This window comes from Quercus lobata, chromosome 2, assembly GCF_001633185.2.
Source record: "Quercus lobata isolate SW786 chromosome 2, ValleyOak3.0 Primary Assembly, whole genome shotgun sequence".
Classification (NCBI taxonomy): Eukaryota; Viridiplantae; Streptophyta; class Magnoliopsida; order Fagales; family Fagaceae; genus Quercus; species Quercus lobata.
In genome coordinates, this window is record NC_044905.1 from 76,325,186 (window position 1) to 76,345,240 (window position 20,055).

Below are 20,055 nucleotides of genomic sequence, written 5' to 3' on the forward strand. Positions count from 1 at the left end.
GCTCTTGGCGGGTTAAAATGAGGCATATTGGTTTATTGGCAAATGAGCTGTAGCAGTACTATAGAGTTCGTACAGCCTTTAATATGCTACTAAGCCTAAAATAGAGAATGGCTATGGATACGTTTTTAGGCGATTGCAGTTGAGTTAGCCCGTTAATAAGTTCTAGTTTCATCTATATCCACACATTGTAAAACACGTTGTAAATGAGAGGATGCTAGTATATATGCACTTTAGTTGTCTAGTTTAATCTTTGAGAGGTTCTAACCCGAATCTATTCAATACACCTATAGGGTAGTTCTTGCAATCAATTTTTTTTTTTTTTTTTTGGTGAAGAATAAAAAGGAGTCAAGTTAGTTCACTAGTAGGTTACAACATTAGTCAGTTAGTAGTAAAATTGATAAAAGTAGAGTCAAATTAGTTTACATTACAAGAAAGGTAAGGAAGTGGAACCAAATTAGTTTTAAGTTGTTAGTTCTTAGTTATTTTAGTGAATGAGTCTTAATAAGTATATTGTATAAATAATTTGCAATCCATAGCATTTCATCTTTGAAAAACACGACATATCTTTTCTCATTTTCTCCATCGAATTCTCTCTTCTTCCTTTTCTTTTCTTCTTGGAGGGTGATTACATCAAATTAAATTGGTTCTCATTCATTCCCCCTGACTAGCGGATTCATTGGAAGTGCTACACGGGTAATTCTCAGAATTCCATTCATTTTGCAAATTTTACTGAGTTGTGATACATCAATGATAGATCTCTTGTTCTACAAATTGCATGTGGTCCACAAGAAGATGTGACTGTGAATGTATGTGATATGATGAGATTAAACTACCCATATATTGATCCACAAACTTGTTTGTGAACCCAAAAATTTGGTTTGAGAAATAGTTTTAAGAAAAAATTATTAAAGAAATTGTTAAATAGTGACTTAAAAAGTAGATAAGGGAACTGCAAGTCTGCAATTGTGACTTGAAATTATCATGCAAATTTTCCTGGGAAAGCCCATAAAATCAATTTCTTTGTCACAAAAGTCTATTCTCAAATTTTTTTATACCATAGTCCACACATAGACGAATCCTCCATTGGATCCAATTAGATCCACACTATAGCTACCACAAAAACCATGCCGTAAGGATAGGGCCTTATCTCTATAATCCATCACTCATTGAGTCTGTCCCATATAAGCCATTCATCAATTTCACCTAAGGATAGCGAAGGCCAGAAGTTTGTCCTGTAGCAAACATTTATATCACTTTTGATAAGCAATATCCAAACTCTTACCCCAATTTTTAGTCACCATAAGAGCTCAATGCATTATTGCTTGTGAAATTGTGTTCTACCTTTGAAAATTAGTTTGCAGAACAAACTCTGCATAATCTAGGTCAATGTTTAAATTTACTGAGATCCCATAATGAAAAATAAAAAAAATTGGTCTCGTCCTTCTCAAAGTACTAGGGTTTTTTAACTTTTTTGGAAATATATAAATACATGGGTCCAACAAATAGAAAGGTTTTTTTTTTTTTTTTAAAAAATTTTGGTTTCATACTTATACGAAATATCTTGGGACTTAGGATATGTAGCAAGTGAATGTATCTAACTCAATTCTAATGCATAATAAGGAACGGAACGTATCTAACTCAGTTCTGTATATGTAATGCATGTACATTATAGTTTGGAATGGATAGCTCAGCTTGGGGACTTGCAAGTGGGTAATAGGATGGCTTTGTTCCTAACTAATATCAGAGGAGCAATATTCACGTCGCTAACAGTCATTACATGCATGTTTTAACTTATATGCATAAAAATGAAATTATAAATTTTGACACACAGCATTTTTTAACAGCTATGAACATATCCTATTATGATAAAAAGTAATGGTTCCGGTTGAAAGCGATGTTGCTTCGATCGCAACAATGCATATCAACGATTCCAAAATGTTCCCATCGGTTACACAAAATAAAGGTACATGACATGGCATCAATTTGGTTTTCTTCCTACCATCTCCAACGTCCAAACCTCATCTACAAGGGTAGAAGCTCTCGTTCATTAGGCTTTCGCTTTCATTATCGGATGTGGAAGATAGACCCTATTAATTTAGGGTACTATAAAGTTAACGAACACGAGGGTGTAGTGCACAATGTCGACGGCTTCAATCAACGGGTGGTGCATTTCATCTATCTCTCCTGCTTCCCAATCTTCTCTTATCAAGAAAACTACATTACGTCCATCTGTCTTTGCTAGGCTTAACTCTTCTCCCTCTCCTCCTTCCCTCATCCAAAACAAGCCTGTTTTCGCTGCCCCTGCTCCCATCATCACCCCTACTTGGGTACACTTCTCTCTTGATCTGAACTCGTGTGTGTGTGTGTGTGTGTTTTTTAATGTCTATGTTGAAGTTGATCTATGAGACTTTTAACAATAATTGTACAAAATAGAATAAAATGCCACTGAATGTTATGACCGTTAATTATGCATGTGTTTTCACTATTGAGTATGTATTTTATAAAAAGAATAGTGTTTATTACATACAAACTATTTTAAATTAAACTATTATTTCAATTGCTTTTGAGAGAGTGTGTAAAACAATTCATGTGCAAGTTTAATGCTTATAAAGATCATACATTTTTGAACTTTAATAGTGTGGACCATGAGACCAACTACGTTTCATGGGTGAGCTATCAATATTGGTGAACATTAATTATAAGTGGATGGGAATAATGGGTGAATAATTATTGAGCATGTATTTTATAAAAAGAATAGTGTTTATTATATACAAACTATTTTAAATTAAACTACTATTTCAGTTACTTTTGGGAGAGTATGTAAAACAATTCATGTACAAGTTTAATGCTTATAAAGATCATACATTTTTGAACTTTAATAATGTGGACCATGAGACCAACTACATTTCATGGGGGGAGCTATCAATATTGGTGAACATTAATTATAAGTCGATGTGAATAATGGGTGGATATATACATACTATGTTTATGGTATATACTACATTTTACTATAACGATTCTACTCTTTCACAATTGACTACCTTTTTATCATCCTTTGCCAATGTGGTGGCTACTCATTGGCTCACTATATATATCCATGCATGCTTCTTTTCTTTTTCTTTTCTTTTTGTACGTGGCAATATTACATACACTCGAGCCACGTATATATATACGTAGTGTTTTAGGAAGTTATGTATCGCTTTCGACTAAATACGATAGAGCTTAAATTAATTACTAATTGATTAGGTGTAGATCGAGGGTCCATACATATGAATGCCACAAAGATGAATTATTCAAAAACATTACTGTATTTATGAAGCGTAGGGAACGCTGAGAAGAACACGGTCTCAATGTTGCCCACTTCACATGGGCTTGCCTTGGTTTTCATACACGTATTTTGTTACTTTGACAAGTGTGTGGTACTGAGAATTCAGATTACATAAAGCCATAAAGGGCTTCATTTTTTCGGATTTTGAGAAAATATGAAATAAATGTGGCAGTTGAAAGAAGACATTGTTGGCGAATTCTAAGCCGAATATAGAATTTGAAGCATAGATTCTTAAAAGAAAAGGTCCATTCAAATGCAATAATACCGCACTAAAAACAAAAACTTGGTTATTATTCCTCTCCGTTTGATTGCGACTATTTCCTCAGTTTCCCTTTAATTTCGTTTCCTCATTTGAGTACACACAACACCCGTTATATATATATCTACATGCTTTCTCAAAGTTCCTCTAAACATTTCTAATTTGATTTTTTCTCAAACTTGAAGAGTTCGATAATAAGAGCTGAAAAATAGGTACTCTAAATTAGTATATCCTGCATGAATATATGTTGTCAAAACCCTTTTTTTTAGTGATTGTGTTTAAGCTATAATAGTCTAATAGTATTAATTTGCCACTACAATATATTGAAGGTAAACTTTTATTATGAGGTTACTACTTATATACTACACTTTTTTTTCTTTTTCTTTTTTCTTTTTTTGAATTTACAATTTACATGGTATTCTTTTCCTTAATTTGCAGAGAGAAGACATGGGGAAGGACTCGTACGAGGAAGCTATTGATGGTCTCAAGAAACTTCTCAGGTGTAACTCTATCACCAAGTCTTTTTTGTTCAATTCAATACAATTATATATTTTGGTACTCTAATGGAATTGAGAAATGAGATTAGTACATGTATATATATGTTTGACTTGGTTGCAGTGAGAAAGGAGAGCTGAAAGCTGCTGCAGCTGCAAAAGTGGAGCAGATAACAGCAGAGTTACAAACACCAACTTCTAATGGCGCGTTTAACCCAGTTGAGAGGATCAAAACTGGTTTCGTTCACTTCAAAAAAGAGAAATATGAGTCAGTAATCTAACCTATTTTTCATATTATTTGCCATATTATATATATAGTTACTAAAGAAGCTCATGTATATTTGCTCGTAAATTGTTACCATTAATAGACTATCTTAATTAATCTTTCTACTTACTTTACATTTTTTTGAATACAATTGTAGCAAGAGCCCTGCTTTGTATGGTGAACTGGCCAAAGGCCAAAGCCCCAAGGTACATGATCTTTTTTCTTTCTTACATATTTTTCAATAAATGCCATGCAATTAACTTGTTTCCATTTTGTAATCAACTTGTGGCTAGTGGCAATTTTTTTTTCTTGCATATTTTTGGCTCCTATATATGGTGGGTGTTTTATTCTATTGTATTTGGAACATTGATAAATATAATTAATATGAATTTTATATAATGTTGTAGTTTATGGTGTTTGCATGCTCGGACTCCCGGGTTTGTCCATCACATGTGCTTGATTTCCAACCAGGAGAGGCTTTTGTGGTCCGAAATGTTGCTAACTTGGTTCCACCATATGATAAGGTCCCCATTACAAGTCTTTTCTTATCTATATTGCCTTGTCTTGCTATAATAAGCAATAAAGATGTTTCTCAAAAAAAATTAAAAATTAAAAATATCTTACTATAAGCAATTATTTTTGGTCTTTTCTTTGCTCAACAGACTAAATATGCTGGAGTTGGTTCTGCAGTTGAATACGCAGTTTTGCATCTCAAGGTAAGGACTAATTTGAGAATGAAATTATGTGTACAACTTATTAAGATTCAATAGAGTTCTTATGATAACTTTAGTAGGATTATGGAGTTTTTAAACTCTTATCCATTCAATTTAAAATAAATGGATAAGATTTTACCATGTCATCAATAATTTAAATTGATACCAATCTTTGACTTGAATCTATAACTTGCTGTTTTTGGCGAAAACACTTACAATTATAGTAGGTCTTCGACCTCTATTTGTTTAAATATTAATGATGTGGCAAAATCTAATACACATGTTTCAAAATAAATAAATAGAATTTAGGAACTTCATAGTTGAGTTATCCTAAGTTCCTAACAATTCTAGAAAATTTTAAAAAGTGTAGATTGTAGGGACACGAATCTATGAAATGAGAAAAATATTGTATATTGTTGTGTTTGTTTATTTTGGTTTCTATTTATTTTCAATAAATTTCACAGGTGGAATACATTGTGGTGATTGGACACAGTGCATGTGGTGGAATTAAGGGGCTTCTTTCCTTTCCCTTCGATGGAACCAGCACTACGTAAGGCCTTGCTTTAGTCACCATGCCTATTTGCTAATACCCAATAAAAGGAAGCCAGAATATTACTATCATTTTCCACCTTAAAAGATCCAATTGCCACAGAGCAGTATATATATGTGGAACAGGATTTTGCAAAAGTCCTGCATCTAATTTTAGGCCCAATACAGTTCTCAGGCTTAGGAAAAGTTCTCTCTCTCAATAGTTCATACTAGGTGAATTTCCCCACCTAAAGAGTTTTGGTCAAGCTTATTAAATGCCTAAACACCTTAATATCAAGAAGTTAACAACATTTTGATTGGATTAAGAAGTGACTAAACCTTGACTCACACACTGTGGCTTTCTCTATTGATTGGGATATGCAGTGACTTTATTGAAGACTGGGTCAAAATTGCTTTGCCTGCCAAGAACAAGGTGAAATCAGAATTCGCTGGTGCTTCTTTCCCAGAACTATGTGGACACTGTGAAAAGGTAAGCCTTTGCTTCCTCAAATTCTTTGCCATGATTATTGCCTTTAAAATTGCTAGTACTTAGCTAATTAGAACTAATAGAAAGGGAAGACAAAAAAACAAAAAAGCTTGTCCCAGCTAAACCTATACACATGCTAAACACGTGACAATAATTTAAGCCCAACTTGTTAACAATCATGCATAAAGCTTCAGAGGGTGTTACTAATAATACTTAGGAAGAATTATCTGAATACTACAATATCATTTTTTTTTAATCTCTATTAGTTTATGTTTCTTAACAAATTTGATTGATTTGTGATACAGGAGGCGGTGAATGTGTCACTTGGAAACCTGCTGTCCTATCCATTTGTAAGAGAAGGCTTGGTGAACAAGACCCTAGGATTGAAGGGTGGTTATTATGACTTTGTTAAAGGAACCTTTGAGCTTTGGGGGCTTGAGTTTGGACTGAATCCTTCTTTCTCCGTATGAACATCAACCATTATCAGTGACCTAATCTTGGTTCCCTAATTACTTTTTCTAAGTACAATGTACTGTATCGTTGGTTCGATGATTTAGTAGTTTATAATATGAAATGGAGATCACCTGTGGGCTGTGGCTCCTTTTTATTACGAGTGTGCAAATAAAGTTCTTTTCTTTGATAAATAATAAACATGTTCTAGTGTCTTTTTTTTTTTTTTTTTTTTCTTTTTCACTACTGCAATATTTTTCTTCTTTGTCTCTGTTTTAGGTAAAAGACGTGGCCACGATACTGCATTGGAAGCTCTAGGACACGCTTAGAGGCCATTCATTCCTGCAAAGATGAGGCTCTTCTTCATATGTATATGATAAATTGAGCTGGTTTATGTAGACTAAGCCTCTTTTATTTAGTCTCCTGAGACTGAATTTCATTGTTCATCTCAACTTCCTTGACATATACCTAACTTCTTAAGTGTCCGGCCTCATCCAATTATATACTTGATAATTTCAAGTGTTACAAAGTAATTGAAAATATTATAAGATGTAGAAACATATATACAGAAGATTAATTTACGAGGAAAAGCCAAAATATACTTTATCACCACTAAAAAATAGGATTCAATCTTTGGAAAGCCATGGTTTAAGTTCATCATGTGTTCCTATAACAAATTAGGGAATTATTCATTATCTTCCAATATAACAATTAAATTAGGGGGGAAAGAGAGAAATTTCTTCAATGATATATCTTAATGGCCAAAATGATTCATCACAAACAAAAGAGTAACACGCTAAACGTCCAACATTGGCCCCCACACACTGATAATTGTAAGCACATTCATAAGACACTTAATTCTAGAGTAGTAAGTAATTGATCCTAAATCCCATGAATATTTCAATTTCTAAGCACTGATAAAACCATAAATTTCATAACTTATGCAACTACTCCTAGTATTAACCCTTCCTCCTTGCTTTCCATAACAATAGTGAGAGAGTGTCCGAATTGTATTATTAAAACAGGTCTCACAAAAAAAACTAGAAAGATCTCTAGTACACTGAGCCAACCCATAGAGATTGTTCAAGTCATCCAGCTTTTCCATTCATTTTTTCAGTTATAGAAGCTTTCTTGGCTAGTTGTCTCACAAAGTTAGTTGACTTGTAAAACATCATGGGCTGGTTTGGATACTCTTTGTTACACATAGAAGTTAGGTCCATCTTAAAAACTAATCTCGCCTGCACCTTTCTTTCCTTCTTTCTTTGTTGTTGTTCTTCTTTTTCTTTTTCTTTTTTTCTCCTTTATAAGTTAGCATTTGCTAAGAAATTTGCATGTGCAGCATATTTTTCAAATGTGTTCTATTATAATAAACGAACTTCTGAAGCATACCTCTTAATGACCAAAGAAAAGGAAGCAGTTTGTACTACTAACTAGTACAGAAATTTTGTTGGTCCTCATAGAGGAATGAATATCAATGTCAAGCAAAATTAAAAAAGTCCCATCCCAGAAGTCCATCAGGGTTGCTTAAATCTAAGTCGCTCTCAGAGTACTCCCAAAAAGAGTTAATATAACTCTTGCTGATTTCTGATTTTTGCGAGTCCGAGGCCTTACCAAAATTCTGAGTGCCTATACTTGCCTCATCTTCAAAAGCTTTGCTGGTATTACAACAAGGACTTACAGTTCTGGAAGTCTCAGAGACTATCACTGTCTTGGAGTTATTGAGGCCAGTAACACCAAGATGACTATTTTGCTTCTTGAGGCCCAGCTTTTTGCTCAGATGAGAGTTCCAGTAGTTTTTCACTTGATTGTCAGTTCGTCCAGGCACCCGCTTAGCAATCAAAGACCACCTAAACAAAAGAATTTAGTTTTAGAAAGACCCCGCAATATTGAGAGATTTTGTGTACTCTGTATGACCTTTATTAATTTCAGAAAGAAAAAACAGGGCAAGTATCATATTCAGAAGTTGTTAGCACTACTGCTACAACAATTTAATTACCATTGACCCATCTACCTAGTTTAAATCCTTTTGCAATTTACTGCAAATAATAGTTCATGTAATTGCAATTAGAGTCCATTCCTAACTGCGTATTCAGAAGGACAAACTATCATGGTTGCTTTTCAATAATTCCTCCAATCCCAAGTTTCATGGAATCAAGTTCAAAAAATAGGATTTTCTTCTTTATGGGACCATGATCATCCTTATAGAGAATTTAGGCAGTTTCAAGGCCTTAAAAAACACAAAATAAAATCCCAGCCTGGCTAAATGAGAAGCATTCAAATGCAGCTGAAATACAGAATTAAGGCATATATATATAAAGGTCAAAACCAGTGCACAAAACTCACACTTTTTACTGGTCTGGGAGAGGTGATAGGTAATATTGCCAAAAGGAATTACCTGTTTCCAAGGAGATTATGAAGTCTGATAATAAGGTCTTCTTCTTCCTCAGTAAAACTGCCTCGCTTCACATTAGGACTTAGATAATTCATCCACCTTAACCTACAACTCTTCCCACATCTCTTCAAATCTGTATCACATTAGAAAATAGATAATTAGAATCCTTTTTCTCTATTAAAAAGCAATGCAAAAGAAGTATATATTTATCCCACCAACAAACAAGTAAATCAATAAAGAAACATTTCAACCTGTCTTCTTAGCAGCAAGATTCCACTTTCCTTCTCCATGCACCTTAATGTAATCCGTAAGTATCTTGTCTTCTTCCTTAGTCCATAAACCCTTCTTATATGTGTTCCCTTCCTCCATCATTTTCTTTGTCATTGTTATTTCTTCTTGCCAACTGAGAAAGTGGAGGAAGAGAAATATTGGATAATTTTCCTACTTTCTTGACTAGTTTATGTAGTTGTGAAGAGCTGTAATGGGGGACCCCTCGTGTGTGTGTGTAACTATTATCCGAACTTTATAATGAGATAATGATGGAGACCGTTACACAGTATCTGACTGTGCTAGGACTATAGGTATTGAAATTTCAAACAAAAGAGGGTGACTTTGGATGATTTACAATGCAGAGTTGGCACACATCTTGACACTGCATTTATTAGGTTCATTGTCAAACTTTATGATACTGGCAATTGCAAAAGGCTGTTTGTATTGACGAGCTCCCCCTCGAGCATGATCTCATTTTCAATACAAGATCTTCAATTGAAGAATATGTTTTGGTGTAAGTCAATGTACAAGTGTTTTGTTTTTTGTTTTTATTTTGTTTTCCTTTAATTGTTAAGTAACACACACCGGATTTAAACCTTAGAACTTATGATGTTACCCTCCATCTTATTATTAAAGGATTATTAAGAGAAGAGTTAGTATCATTTGAGCTAATGCTCATTGACAAGTTTATGTACAAATCTTGTTACATAAATACAACAAAAGAGAGCCTTATAGACTCACTAAAAAATTAGTGTTAGCATTCTCACAACTGCATTTAGTTTTCTTAAGTTGTTGGTTTATAATTATACATGATCAACAATTAGATCTACACTATTCCTTTTTATTTAATTTTAATTTTAATTTTAGTTCTTGGCACTTAAAAACAAGTGGGGAAGGAGATTTGAACTGAAATCCAAGTGCTCTTCAATTAGAGACTGAATAATACCAGTGTACCATAAGGTTCTTGACAATCTAGATTGTTCCTTGATGTGCCATGACAGTTACTCTCCAATTATTTTCCAAGATGCAAGCTCGCTCTCAAGGCTGGCCCAAGATAGTTTGAGGCCTAACGTGGAAATTTTAAAGGGGCCTTTTACATCTAAATATCACTTAAATAATATTTAGTTTTTATTATTATATATTTTTTATTTCAAATATATTATTAATTCATACTTATTAATATGACTAATTCACCCAAAGTGAGCTAATGATACTTACTATATAGGTTTTATAAACTAGCATATCACCAATTCAAAAAAAGTTATTCAAACATTCATTTATCATATTGTTTAAGTGACACCAATAATATTATTGTCACATCAGTTTATAAGTTTTTTGTTGTAAAATTTGTATTAGCTTTAGTATTTTTCATTCACTTAATAGAGATTAGGTTGCATTTCTATTAATTCATATTGTTTTTTTTTTTTTTTGGATAAAATGTTAAACTTACTATAAATTTTATTACCAAAGCTTACAAACTGATGTGACAATAAGGTGATACTTCAACAAAAGAATAAATGAGTATTGAATTACTTTATGTGATTAGTGACATATCAATTTATAAGATTTATGTAATACACTACCACAACTCTAATATTTTAGGCCTTGGGAAAAAAAATGTATACCTAACTCACATTTTTTCTTTAATAATAAAAAAAAAAACTTATTGCCCCCATTTTTGGGGGCATTTCCATGTTAGGAGGCCTTAGGCCATGGCCTAAATGGCCTAGGCCTAGAGTCGGCCTTGCTCGCTCTTAAAACAATTAAACCTTGATGTCAGAATACCTTTATTTTTTGAGGGCACCTCAGGGTTGGCTATTTCACTAAAAAATTCTTGTGCTACACCAAAAGGCATAACATTGGCCACAACTTGCCCATGTGACAAGTTGTGGTTGGTGGAGGATTGATGATGGATCTATGTGGGGACACCTCTCCACCAACCATGGACGAGTTGTGGCCAATGTTGTGCATTTTGATGTGGCGCAATAATTACTCCTATTTAATTAGGAGCAGGAATCCGTAGTCACAAATGAAAAGTTCATCTTCATAATTGCACCAACATTGTGCAAATGCACTATTTCCAAATTGGGAAAACCTACGTGATCTATGTTTAAAAGGTGTAGTAGGCTTTTGACAATGGCCAATTCAATTCTATCCATTTTTAGACACTTTGTCCTATACGGTAGGACTCATAAAGAGAATCATTAATCCTGCACCGTCCTCCTCTGTTTGAAGCATTTATTGATTATTAAAGTGGGCACAGAATTATTGTTAACAATAATTCAGTACGTAGTCTGTCCTCTCTCGCCAGAGTGGACTGACCGTGAAAGAACACACTAATCAGAGCACACATCAGGATCTTTTCTTGAAGGTGTAACTCTTAACCAGAATTGAGCATTGGAACGCATTTAACATAGCCAAGCTACTATCAAGCTAATTGCAGAAAGAGTTAAGACTTTTTTTTTTTGATAAACAGAAAGAGTTAAGACCTTAAAGAATGCGGGAGTTCAAGAATTTCCCTTTCCCTCATTCAACACGTCTATCGAAGTGGTATTATGTTTAACAGTTACATGTAACATCCATTTCATATGAGAATGGGTGTCACACTTGTGGAGTTGACGCTTATATTGAAAGGGATGTTATATTTCATAGTTACACAAAATATAAATTCTTATTTGAAGCTGGCATGCACCATGATAACAAAGAATAAAAATTATCTATCTCATTTTTAGAGTTTCCACTTTATGCTCCAGTAGCATTGTTTTTTCCTTCCTCATTTTAAACTTCTAAAAAAAAAAAAAAAAAAAAAAAAAAAGGAATATGGAAAAATTGTGATTGGCAAAACATAAAGTAAAACATTCAACATGTGACAGTGGCATGATTTTTATTTGATAACAAAAGCATAAGCACATATGCAGGAGTCTCCTGCAACTTGCCACTCGCAAAAAAAATGAAAGAGATGTTGATTACTGTATTCGTAGAATGGCCCAATTCATCCCCTATCAGATTCATTGAGTTGAAAGAGACAAACCTACCCTCCGTATTGAGATTTCCAGATAAAATTATCATCTGTTAATGGTACTGCACTACCTGTACACCATTCACCATGAATTGCTACTTTGCAAGGTACATGCACTGCCTTGATCATCACTTACAGAATCAACCAAGTAAATGGACTCCATCCTTATCCCTTCATTACTAGACACTGACACACTGTGTTCTCTACATGCCTGAATGTCTGGACTCCATGCCATGACAAATGTGATGATTTCTTAATTTTAGAATCAATAGCACTTCACTACAGCACACTACAAGGGCTAAAGTCACTGAAATTCTAACACTGACAATGAAGCCATAATGATGACTACCTAGCGTAATTAGGGAGCTTGGTTGGCTGCTTGCAGCATGCTACAAGATTAGGCAGTTCAGTAAAGTGTATTGAGCTACTAGGTATGGCTCTTACATCCAACTTTAGTTCTTTAATTCTTTTTTGCTTTCAATTGATACCCATTAAAGGAGATTACAGTTACACAGTTTTACCTCAAGAATATGAAAACTTTGTTACAGCATTTGCAATACATATGTACATCAGGACCCCTTAGCAAGAAACAATTAATACACAAATATAATGACATTTCATCCTATATGTATTGGGCTTAAATATACATGTACCTAAAATATACGTGCAGGACCGCTAGGCATATCATGACTCATCAGCCTTCGGTTCAAGGGTTACAGGAATCTTCTCCTTGTGATCACCACGCAACACCTCCACAGTCACCTGAATGCCAAAATAATTAATAAGAAACAAATATTTTTTAACTTGGTTTTTAGATTTAAAAATAATTCTAAACTATGTTAGTCAATCTTTTTGGATAAAGAAGCCCAATACTTTTTTTTTGATAAGTATAAAGAAGCCCAATACTAAATAACTTTTATTAGTATTGGGCTTCTTTTTGGATAAAACAATTATCAAGAAACAATTTCATTTAAATATGTTTGATCTTCTCTAACAGAATTCTAATTAAATTATGTATGTTCTTTTATACATTTTATAATCGACTTTTTATTTGTTAATACTTATTAAATAAATGTGTATCATATATAAATATTTTTACCAAACATTCCAGTGTAATCACGGATTACTATAACTATTTGTTTGACTATTGAAAGCAGTCTTGAACCATATTTATCTTACTTCATCACTAAAAAAATTAATATATGAAGTCTTTGATTCAATTGCATGTTGTCATCAGAGAGTTTCTCATTTTGAAAAAACTATCTCTGCCCCTCACACCATCCCACCCACAGAGAGAGAGAGAGAGAGAGAGAGAGATACCTTCTCACCCACTTTACATTGGTCAAGAATTCTGTACAAATCACTGCCATTGGTGACCTTCTTACCATTCACAGATGTTATGATGTCACCCAAAATGAGTCTACCATAGGCATCACGTTTGGTTGGTTGCAGGCCCTGCAGCATAGGGATCGATCAACTCTCATTGAATGGAAGAAAAAAACTATCAAACCTAAAGAAGCTAATGTCAATAAAAGAAGGAAGATCAAAACAAAGCATCTCACCTAATAACCACAAAACTAATTTCAATAATATATACAACTCTTAAAGGAAAATGAGCACAACACTTTCCTGGCAGGAAATTTCATTTCCATGTAAGATAAAGCTCAAAGATAGAAAGCGTACATACCGCTTTACCAGCTGGCCCACTTGCAGGAGCATCTAAGACAAGCACCCCACTTACACCCAACTGCTCCACTGATTGATCAGGTGCAAACTTAATTCCTAAAATTGGTCTTGTAACCTTCCCAAATCTCACCAACTGGTCAACAATGCCACCTACCTGGATATGTAAGAATTAGGATAGTGACTTAGTCACTCACCGAAAACAAAGAGGATAGCAACTTAGTCTAAAGCATAAAGATAAGGAAGTTTTGTATCTCAATTAGATCTACATGATGCCTATAACTAAGATCTCCTATCAAAATAAAAAGGAAAATTCTACATAATAACTCACGGTATCAACAGGAATTGAAAATCCAACACCAGAGGATGCACCAGATGGAGAATATATAGCCGTGTTTATCCCAATCAGACTTCCAGAACTATCTAATAGAGGCCCTCCACTATTACCAGGATTGATGGCAGCATCTGTCTGTATAACATCCTGAATAGGTCGGCCAGTAGCTGCAGAACTGATTTCTCTGCGAAGCCCACTATAGAAAAGAATAGAAATATCACTTTACTAAACGCATATTTTCATATAAATCTCAAGGCATGCTTATTTCTTGATAAATAACATGAAAAGGCCACATTTATATTGAGAAAATCAGCAGAAGATATTAATACAGGACAAATATGAATAATTCACACACACACATATACACATTACACACAGAGTTTTTTTTTTTTTTTTTATAAGTATATACACACAGATTTGAACTTGTTCATGTACATTTTTGTTTCTCCATTAGTCTGTAAATAAATAGAAATATTATATAATGTATGTTGTTTCCAAAATACTAAAAGGATTCACAAAAGGACAAAGTTTAGTTACAAAGTTGTAGCCTAAGGCTACAACCAACTCTAATAAATTGACGTGTAAAAATGGCATGTGCACTGCACGTGATTACCTAACTAAACTTAACCCTTTCCTCAAAAAAAAAAAAAAAAAAAACTAAAATTAACCCCATAAACCCAAGTAGTTAACCACACCACGTATTTAAAAAAAAAAATATATATATATATATATATATATGAATATGTATACTCTCTCTCTCTCTCTCTTTGACGTCTCTGTAAACCAGCTCCACCGGTCACCCCCAAACTCTACTCTGTCTCCACTACCAACCTACCCAGTCTCCGCCACTCAAAGCCACCTCTTGTTTGCCGCTCTGCTGCTCAAAATTACCACCCTTTTGCAGACAAACACAAAAGATCTGCATTTTTTGAGGTTGGTCTTCCATATTAAACTAAATTTCCTTTTGTTTATTTATTCATTGTTAACTTTTATTCCTTCAATTTGTTCTCTGAGTTACTAGAATTTACGGATTCATGTTCATATGCAGAGGCTGTATTTATCTCAACAATGAAAGTAAAAATTGAGGATGTTTCTTTGGTTGAAATAGTAAAAGAAGCAGAAGAACAAAAAGAATCCATGTTTATGATACAAGCTCCATTAGTACTCATTTGCCTGAAACAAAGGGAGAGCTAATCCATAGGATTTTGGTTGTATTTATCTCAACAAGTAAAGAAATCGATGATGTATCTTTGGTCAAAATAGTAAAAGAAGTTGGTTGTGTCGTTGCTTGTTATTATGTTAAAACATATGCTGCTGGTTTATGAGTCTAGGTTCTTTACTCTTATCATTGATTCCTATGTATTTATGATTCATATCTTATTGCTGAATTTGCAAAAGCAAATTTGAAACTATTTCAGATCCTTTGCATTATTGCAACTTGAATGGTGGAGTGGCAGATAGATGAACAAGAGGTGGCTTTGAGCGGCGGAGACTGGGTGGGCCAGTGGTGGAGATAGAGGAGAGTTTGGGGGTGACCAGTGGAGGGAGAAGAGGGTTTGGGGTGACTGGTGGGAGCTGGGTTACAGAGACGTCGAAAAGAGAGAGAGAGAGAGAGAGAGAGAATGTATACGTATTCGTATTTTTATTTTTTTTAATATGTGGTGTGGTTAACTAGGGTTTGTTGGGTTAAGTTTAGTTAAGTATTCATGTGCAATGCACATGCCATTTTTACACTAGTCAATTTCTTGGGGCAGTTTGTAGCCTTAAGCTACAACTAGTTTTGTAGCTAACCTTTGTTCTTCACAAAATGTGAAACAACAAAAAAATCACAGCCAATGCCACTAGCATTTTGGCAACTTTGGCTATATTAAACAAGGTTCATGCACAAAATTTAGAACACTTATGAAAAATGTCAAAACACTATTATATATCACAAATACTAGCATTGAGCAAATAAACTTTAACGAGTTTAGTACCTGATAACACCAGTTGTAAGAGTATGGTCAAGTCCAAACTGCAAAAAAGAAATTAAGACAAAGGTTTAATTGATTGGAATCAAGAATTAATAATATTAATGGTATATGATGATCAAAGTCTTGATTTGGCAATCATTGACAACATGTAGAGTTGGATTCAACCATAGGTAACCAGCTTTGATGAATATGAAATGCACCAACCACAAACCATTTGGAAGCCTTTTCTCTGATATTAGGCCTAACCTGATATAGGGGGAAAAAAAGTTTTTCCAGGCACTTTTTTGGGAAGATGAGATGAAAGCAAATGAATTTTCTCACGCTTAATATCAAACTGGGCACTATGCATATGGATTAAAAATATATAAAGAAAAATTTATGCTGTTTTGAAATTATTAAGAAATAAACTATTCCCTTGGCCGCCAAAAGTGATTGTTCTCAGTAATTCAGAATAGTAGTATGTTCACATACTGGATAAACAATACTATTTCAAGCAATAGTGCAATGAAAACATAGATTACGCAAGCAATGTAAAACTAATACTCACAGGGTTTCCAATAGCAAAAACTTTTTGACCAACAAGCAGGTCCGCAGAGATTCCAACAGGTATGGGTCTCAGTTTGTCCTTGGGTGCATCAACACGCAACACAGCAACATCCTTATCTTGGTCGAATCCAACAACTCTTGCATCATAAGTTGTCTGGTCAGCAAGAGTGACTCTGTACAGAACTAGCACCAATTTAAATGCGAACAATAAGGAACTTAAAATTTAAAAATGACAACCTGATATGACATTTTGAAACTTTTTGAGAATAAAATCTTACATGAAACATATATTATAGTCAGCAGGTTTGACTACAGGGGAATTGCATGTCATAGATTACAAAGAACTCAGTGAAGGAATTAATTCATGATAATCAAAACCAGCGCCAATTGAAGACACTGGTCAGTCATTAATGCAAATAGTTCTATGCTCTCCAGAGACAAAGGTGAGAAAATTTCGTAGGCTGACAAAAGTAGTTCGGGCACAGCAGCTAATATGGATAAGGACTGAAAAGTGAAAACTTAACAATCCCTGTTTCCTGAGAAGCCACATTATAAGCAGCAGTATGAGTATACAATCATGCTCATTGCCAGTAACAACTTCCCTAACAGTTGAAGATGTATATAAGTGTCCATAACTTCCAGACAGATGGTTTCCTTGGCGCAATATATGGCATGTTAAAGTTCCTCCCCAAGTAACATTTTTTTTTCTTTTTTTGGAGGACAGCAGCTTTAATTAAAGAGAAATGATATGTCTACAACATTTTTATAACAAATCTTAAGTGGCAAGTTGTTATTAGTTGTTATTGTTGGGGCAAAAAAGTAATCTTAGCGTTAGTTTGAAATTTGAACCAATAACAACTAACCACCCCAGATTTGTTGTAAAAATATTGTAGACGTAGCATCTCTCTTAATTAAAATATTAACAATGGACAACATGCTAAAACCCATTACAATCACTGGTTGGCATTGTATGTGCAAACACAATGGTGAGTCAGTGGATCACCTCTTCTTTCACCATGACGCTGATTGCGATTTATGGTCTCTTATTCTCAATATGAGTAGGGATAGGCAAAAGATTTGACTTCAGCATCTAGACTAATGGAGTTTTTAGATCAAATGAATTGTCATTATTATTAATTTTCTTCCATTTTTCTTCCTTGCTTACTATTGACTCACCTACCTGTGTACTTCCCATGTATGAATGATGTGCTAATGTACTATGGATGTGCCCAACAATTATTGTACTGTTTTTCATCTTTGGTTTCCTAATAAAGTTACTTATCAGAAAAATCTATTTTCTTCACACCGAGTATCCTCAACAGCTTTGGTCATCTAGATTGATTGGTTATCATAAAACTACATCTCCATTCCAAAAAGCAAAATGGCATGGCCCCAAAATAGAAGTGTTCAAATTCCTTTTTTGTTTTTTGTTTTGTTAAACAATCACACAAATCCATTTCATTACTACAGAAGACCATCCAAAAGGAGAAAGGTTGATAAACATGTAAATGAAAAGAACAAAAATGAAGGAACGAACGAACCTAAGATCAGAAGCGCCACGAATGACATGGTAATTGGTAACAACGTGACCCTGTTTGTCCCACACGAACCCTGAACCCGAACCCTGCGGCACTTCTAACACGTCCAGAGTAAACGCGTCCTGCCTAAAACAAAACAATACAAATCGAAAGCATCAAAACCAAGCAAGCAAGCACAGCCGAATTCACAGATAGCCGAAGATAGTGAAGTACTTGACAGCGAGATTGGTGATGTAAACAACGGAGGGAGTGTTCTCTTGGAAAAGGCGAACGGTGGCGAGCTCATCGGTCTGCAATTTCCTGGGAGTGGAGACGACGAAGGCGGAGGCGGAGTCGACATCGCCGACGAAGAGAGAGATGGATAAGGCGAGTGAAGCGCAGAGAAGGAGGAGGGAATCTAGGGCGGCTGAGGAGAAGAAGAAGAAGCGGTTTTGTTTGGCGAAGAGGTAGTTGTTATTGTTGTTACTACTACAGTTTGGGGTTATGAGAGAGTTTTGGTGGATGGAAAGGATAAGGGGATTAAGGGAGGAGCGGGGAGGAAAGAGGGATTTGGAAGAGGAGGAGGGAAAGGAAATTGGTTTTCTGTTGTATGGTGATGGTGGTGGTGGAGAAGAGGCGTGGAAGAATGTGGAGTTGAGGAGTGAAGAAGCAGCCATTCTTTTGGACAGACTGGACAGCTGCTGTTAAGGGATTGACTCCTATGTGATCATCACCTACTTTTATATATTATAATACTTGCTTCTATATCTGTGCTTTCTCGACCGTCGTTTTCATACTTCTTTTATATATTATATAATACTTGCTTCTATATGTGTGCTTGCTTGTTGCTTCTATATGTGTGCTTGCTTGTTGCTTCTATAGGTGTGCTTTCTTGACCGTCGTTTTCATACTTTTCTAATTCCATTGCTTCTTTCTATATTTTGTAGCAAGGATGGGTATAATTACTAATTATTAGGGGAGGGAGATTTGATGTCTTCTTTGAAATTATTAGGAATGGATAATTAGTTAAGAGTTATAAAACTTTTGACAGTAGTTATGTGTTTTGGTTAGCTTAATTTGACACAATTCTCTTTTTTTTTTCTTTTTTTAATTTTTACTTTGACTCGGTGTTTATTATACCCAAACAATTTTATATAGTCCAAAAATAACTGAATCTGTGACTTGAAGTTGCAATTTCCAAGTTGAAAATTGTAACTTTAAGTCATGATTTTAGTAATTTTTTTAAGTTATGTAAAACAATTTGTGTGCAATAAGTATTATTCATATATATATATATATATATAATTCAGTAGTTACAACGGGATGCTAACTAATTAAGGTACAACACTCTTGACAATGCAAGAATAAAGAGCAATAATTATTAAGCATGTGTAATAGATTTCAAATTGTATGGTAGCCTTGTAAAAAAAAAAATTGCAATGGTCTCCAATGTTGGATGGTGTATATATATAAGTGAATGCATTACATCCTAAAGCTTACATGAAGTATTCTCTATTGCTATTTACCAATCATGAGAACTTGGAATAGAAAATTTGCAATGCAAATTGCAAGCCTCTATGGATCTTTCAAAGTGCCTTTAATCGTTTAAAATAATTGTTATTAGAAAAATTTGATACTTGAGATGATATGTGGTTAAGTGTCCAATTTTTATTTATGAAGTTAAATAGCAAATTGTAGGAAGTTAAGTTGGAAACAAACTTGCCTTTTTATGATTTTAAAATAGCTTTGATAAATTAATTTCCTTCTTTAATCAAATTACTTGCAAAATAGAATGAG

The 20,055-nt window shown here is 34.2% G+C and overlaps 3 protein-coding genes across 4 annotated transcripts; 1 reads left to right on the top strand and 2 right to left on the bottom strand.

Annotated features, from left to right (window-relative positions):
- The first annotated feature begins 2,111 nt into the window (after window positions 1-2,111).
- LOC115976659 (beta carbonic anhydrase 1, chloroplastic) lies at window positions 2,112-7,053 on the top strand. Of its 2 annotated transcripts, none has more exons than XM_031098097.1 (10): window positions 2,112-2,327; window positions 4,026-4,087; window positions 4,206-4,349; window positions 4,504-4,552; window positions 4,754-4,870; window positions 5,009-5,062; window positions 5,524-5,609; window positions 5,972-6,077; window positions 6,380-6,538; window positions 6,804-7,053. In XM_031098097.1, the coding sequence occupies exons 1-10, from the start codon at window positions 2,139-2,141 to the stop codon at window positions 6,840-6,842; spliced, it is 1,005 nt and encodes a 334-aa protein (XP_030953957.1). In that variant the 5' UTR covers window positions 2,112-2,138; the 3' UTR covers window positions 6,843-7,053. The 2 variants fall into 2 exon arrangements, with proteins under 2 accessions (XP_030953957.1, XP_030953958.1); XM_031098098.1 differs by lacking the exon at window positions 2,112-2,327 and adding an exon at window positions 3,505-3,799.
- A 594-nt stretch (window positions 7,054-7,647) lies between these two features.
- LOC115976660 (transcription factor WER-like) lies at window positions 7,648-9,635 on the bottom strand. Its single transcript, XM_031098099.1, has 3 exons — window positions 9,168-9,635; window positions 8,920-9,049; window positions 7,648-8,371 (listed from the first exon to the last, which is right to left on the bottom strand). Exons 1-3 carry the CDS (start codon window positions 9,298-9,300, stop codon window positions 8,002-8,004), a joined length of 633 nt encoding a protein of 210 aa, XP_030953959.1. The 5' UTR covers window positions 9,301-9,635; the 3' UTR covers window positions 7,648-8,001.
- A 3,021-nt stretch (window positions 9,636-12,656) lies between these two features.
- On the bottom strand, window positions 12,657-19,008 carry LOC115976658 (protease Do-like 1, chloroplastic). Its single transcript, XM_031098096.1, has 8 exons — window positions 18,493-19,008; window positions 18,283-18,405; window positions 16,743-16,914; window positions 16,199-16,236; window positions 14,220-14,418; window positions 13,893-14,045; window positions 13,526-13,660; window positions 12,657-12,967 (listed from the first exon to the last, which is right to left on the bottom strand). Exons 1-8 carry the CDS (start codon window positions 18,933-18,935, stop codon window positions 12,890-12,892), a joined length of 1,341 nt encoding a protein of 446 aa, XP_030953956.1. The 5' UTR covers window positions 18,936-19,008; the 3' UTR covers window positions 12,657-12,889.
- Between the last annotated feature and the right edge of the window lie 1,047 nt (window positions 19,009-20,055).

Excerpts from the sequence above, each read along its gene's own strand:
- LOC115976659 (XM_031098097.1), top strand. The coding sequence starts at position 2,139 with ATGTCGACGGCTTCAATCAACGGGTGGTGCATTTCATCTATCTCTCCT. Across the intron at positions 4,553-4,753 it reads CCAAAGGCCAAAGCCCCAAG|TTTATGGTGTTTGCATGCTC; the intron begins GTACATGATCTT and ends ATAATGTTGTAG. Across the intron at positions 4,871-5,008 it reads TGGTTCCACCATATGATAAG|ACTAAATATGCTGGAGTTGG; the intron begins GTCCCCATTACA and ends TTTGCTCAACAG.
- LOC115976660 (XM_031098099.1), bottom strand. The coding sequence starts at position 9,300 with ATGACAAAGAAAATGATGGAGGAAGGGAACACATATAAGAAGGGTTTA. Across the intron at positions 9,050-9,167 it reads TCTTGCTGCTAAGAAGACAG|ATTTGAAGAGATGTGGGAAG; the intron begins GTTGAAATGTTT and ends AATGTGATACAG. Across the intron at positions 8,372-8,919 it reads CATAATCTCCTTGGAAACAG|GTGGTCTTTGATTGCTAAGC; the intron begins GTAATTCCTTTT and ends TCTTTTGTTTAG.
- LOC115976658 (XM_031098096.1), bottom strand. The coding sequence starts at position 18,935 with ATGGCTGCTTCTTCACTCCTCAACTCCACATTCTTCCACGCCTCTTCT. Across the intron at positions 16,915-18,282 it reads CGTGGCGCTTCTGATCTTAG|AGTCACTCTTGCTGACCAGA; the intron begins GTTCGTTCGTTC and ends AGTTCTGTACAG. Across the intron at positions 12,968-13,525 it reads AATGTAAAGTGGGTGAGAAG|GTGACTGTGGAGGTGTTGCG; the intron begins GTATCTCTCTCT and ends TTTGGCATTCAG.